At 57.2% G+C, this 3,496-nt stretch overlaps 1 protein-coding gene across 1 annotated transcript; it reads left to right on the plus strand.

The window, feature by feature from the left end:
- Positions 1-2,177: 2,177 nt before the first annotated feature.
- RRS1 (regulator of ribosome synthesis 1) lies at positions 2,178-3,496 on the plus strand. Its single transcript, XM_085052948.1, has one exon. The coding sequence runs from the start codon at positions 2,278-2,280 to the stop codon at positions 3,364-3,366; it is 1,089 nt and encodes a 362-aa protein (XP_084909074.1). The 5' UTR covers positions 2,178-2,277; the 3' UTR covers positions 3,367-3,496.

Raw genomic sequence — 3,496 nt, forward strand, 5'->3', positions numbered from 1 at the left:
TACAAGTATGGACCAAAAGAATTCCAAGATTTAACTGTATAAGGATAAAACAGGAGGGTACATGGATCCGTGTAAAGGTATTAACCAGACTGTCAAAACAGTGGACCTTGCAGTTCAAAAGTTTAAATTTATGCCTAAATCTAGATAGTGCATATGCATCTCTTCAAAGAACTGTCTTTAAAATTAATTTTATCTGCAATTGCAAGTGAAAGTATGAGCTGTCCAAGACTGTACAAAATACTATCCAATGCCATCTTGTGGTAAACGAGAAAATAGTCTGTGCCAGCCAGCTTGGATTTAAATACACAGGGACTCTATTGCTCCATAATATACAAATCATGCTCAACACTCCTGACTTGGGGAAAAAATTATCATAGTTAGACTATGGGTAAGTTTTATTATGCTAGCCATTAGAATTTGAGAATCAGCTATTTGTTCTCATCTTACAAACATGGCATTTTGTTTTCATTTCAACAATACTGCTGTGACATTATACTCAATCATTTCCATCACTCCAAACCTAATGTAAAGGCAAAAATGGGATAATAACTCAGCAGAGAACTGTACATTGTATAAAAACACCCATCATTTCCCTTGACTACAGTCTAAATGCTATCATGAGCTTGTTTTTAGGCCACCGGGGATCAGCTCAAAATGTCATGGCCACATAAGCCAAATCACTGTATAGCTATAAAAGGATTCTCCTGTAGCCCATTTGTTTAAAAATAGCATGGAGGTATCTTTGACCCAGCTGACCTTTGGGTGCACACCATATCAGCCTGATCACTCCACATATAATTATGTCTGATGAGACATCTGCCAGATGACACTGCTTCCCAAATGCTGTTCCTGCCCTCCCTTCTCTGCAGGGAGATTTACCCACAACACCTCTGGGTCTCTGTGGAGCTGAAGTATAATACTTGAATTTTGGTCCTGCGAGGAGTACTCAGAGGTGCTGCTCACAGCAAGGAGACAGACAAGAGCAAATAGAATCCCATGCTAAAAAAAAAAAATTATCAAAAAACAAAACCAAACAAGCCCTAAACCCCATGGCAAAAGTACATTCCTGTGTCTCAGTCCCTGCCCTGCTCAGTGTTTGGATGCCATGGCATGACCCTAGCTCAGGCAAAGGCAAGGGCAGTTGCAGGGCTCCTTTGACTGTGTGATGGTCCCACCTCTCTGCTTTTGGCATTTGCCTCCCCTCATGTGCTCATTCTTCCCACACATTTTCCACTTCAGCACCACTTGTGGTGGCGGCAGGAGACAGATTTGGGGCCACCCTGAGCCCCGCACAACCCCAGCCTACGAGACACTGGGAATTTCATTACTATTGTTGGTGATACCCTTGATGAAGGGCCCAGAAGGCTAAGCCTTATGAGGAGTGGACGAGGGAGCCAGGGCTGTTTAGGCTGGGGAAGAGGAGGCTCAGAGGTGATCTTATCCTCCCCTATAACTACATGAAAGGAGGCTGTAACCAGGTGGGGTTCAGCCTGTTCACCCAGTCAAACAGCGACAGGATGAGAGGACGTAAGCTGCACCAGGAGAGGTTCAGGCTGGATATTAGAAATAATTTCTTCACGGAAAGGGTGATTAAACATTAGAAGGGGCTGCCCAGGGAAGTGGTGGAGTCACTGCCCCTGAAGGTTTTTAAGGAAAGACTGGACTTTGCACTCAGTGCCCTGGTCTAGTTGACATGGTGATGTTTGGCCAAAGCTTGGACTTGATGACCTCAGAGGGCTTTACCAGCCTAACTGATTCTGTGATTCTGTGATTCTGTGATTCTGTGATTCTGTGATTCCGTGATTCTGTGATTCTGTGATTCTGTGATTCTGTGATTCTGTGATTCCGTGATTCTGTGATTCCGTGATTCCGTGATTCTGTGATTCGGTGATTCTGTGATTCCGTGATTCTGTGATTCTGTGATTCTGTGATTCTGTGATTCTGTGATTCTGGAAGCGCCTGCCCATAAGCCAGGGCCGCAGGGTCCCGTGGCAGAGGAGCTGAGACGCGGTGACAGCCCTGCGGCGGTGACAGCCCTGCGGCGATGACACCCAGGCGGCTGCGCGGGCCGCGGGACGGGCTGCAGGGAGCCACGGCGCCCTCTGGCGGGCCGGCGCAACGGGACTACATCTCCCGGCGGGCATTGCGCCGATCCCGCCCCCTCGGCACCCCCGGGCACGGCAGTTCCGGGCACGGAGGTTCCGGCGCGCTGACCCGGCGGAGCTTTGCCGCACTCCCGGGGCAGCGGCGGCGCCGCTCGCACGTGGAGCCGCTGCCATGGCGGCCGTGCGGGTGGAGGCGGTGCTGGCGGCTGCCGAGGAGCAGGAGGCCGAGAAACGGCGGAGCATCACGGTGGAAAAGGAGCTGGAGCTGGAGTTCGACCTGGGCAACTTGCTGGCGCTGGACCGCAATCCCCCGCCGGCGGCGGCGCTGCGCGGGGCCGGCCCGCGGCGGGAGGCGCTGCTGCGGGCGCTGGCCCGCGACAACACGCAGCTGCTCGTGTCCCGGCTCTGGGAGCTGCCGGCCGAGCGCGCCGGCGGCGTCGGGGGCCCGCTGGTGGCGCAGCTGCCCGAGCCCACCTTCCGCCTGCCGCGGGAGAAGCCGCCGCCGAAGCCGCGGCCGCCGACGCGCTGGGAGCAGTTCGCGCGGCTGAAGGGCATCCGCCGCAAGAAGAAAACCTCGCTGGTGTGGGACGAGCAGGCCAAGGAGTGGCGGCGGCGCTGGGGCTACCGACGGGCGGGCGGAGACCCGTCCCGCGCCTGGCTGGCGGAGGTGCCGGCGGGCGCCGACCCCGAGGAGGACCAGTTCGCCCGGCTGCGGCGGGAGAAGCGGGAGCGGGTGGCTCGCAACGAGCTGAACCGGCTGCGCAACCTGGCCCGAGCCCACCGCGCCGGCAGCGCCGTGCCCGCCGCGCCCCTGCACCCCACCGGCCACCAGGACCGCGACGAGCTGCGCCGGGTCGCCGGCGTCGCCCGCGTCTCCACCGCCTCGCTCGGCCGTTTCCAGCCGCGGCTGCCGAAGGAGCCGGCGGAGCCGCCCTCCCGCAGCGGCGGCAAGAAGCGCCGCTTCGAGCCGCTGCTGGGCAACCTGGCGGCCGAGCGCAGCCGGCAGCTGGAGCTGCTGCGGGACATGGGCCGCAAGAAGCCGGTGCTCGACATCACCCGCGCCGTCAACAAGCAGCTGCGGCAGGAGGAAGCCGAGGCGGCCGCCGCCAGCAAAGGCAAGAAGCAGTCGAAGCGGGGCAAGCGCGGCCGCCGGCAGCAGCGGCCTGGGCGCAGCGGCAAGAAGAGCGGAGCTCGGCGGCAGTCGCAGCAGCAGAAACCTGCGGGCGGTGGCACTGGCGGGGGCAAGAGAAAGAAGGCATAAGGGACAGTGTGCAGCACGGGCTGGGGATTCCCATCCAGGTGTGGGAAGGGACTGTCGCTGGCAGCCTCCTGCCCGGTGCTCTGTTCACACACGTTTCTGTCAATAAATGCGCTCTGGCCTTTCTAAAATA

This window comes from Lichenostomus cassidix, chromosome 2 (assembly GCF_008360975.1).
Source record: "Lichenostomus cassidix isolate B80296 chromosome 2, HeHo_3.0, whole genome shotgun sequence".
Classification (NCBI taxonomy): Eukaryota; Metazoa; Chordata; class Aves; order Passeriformes; family Meliphagidae; genus Lichenostomus; species Lichenostomus cassidix.

Excerpts from the sequence above, each read along its gene's own strand:
- RRS1 (XM_085052948.1), top strand. The coding sequence starts at position 2,278 with ATGGCGGCCGTGCGGGTGGAGGCGGTGCTGGCGGCTGCCGAGGAGCAG.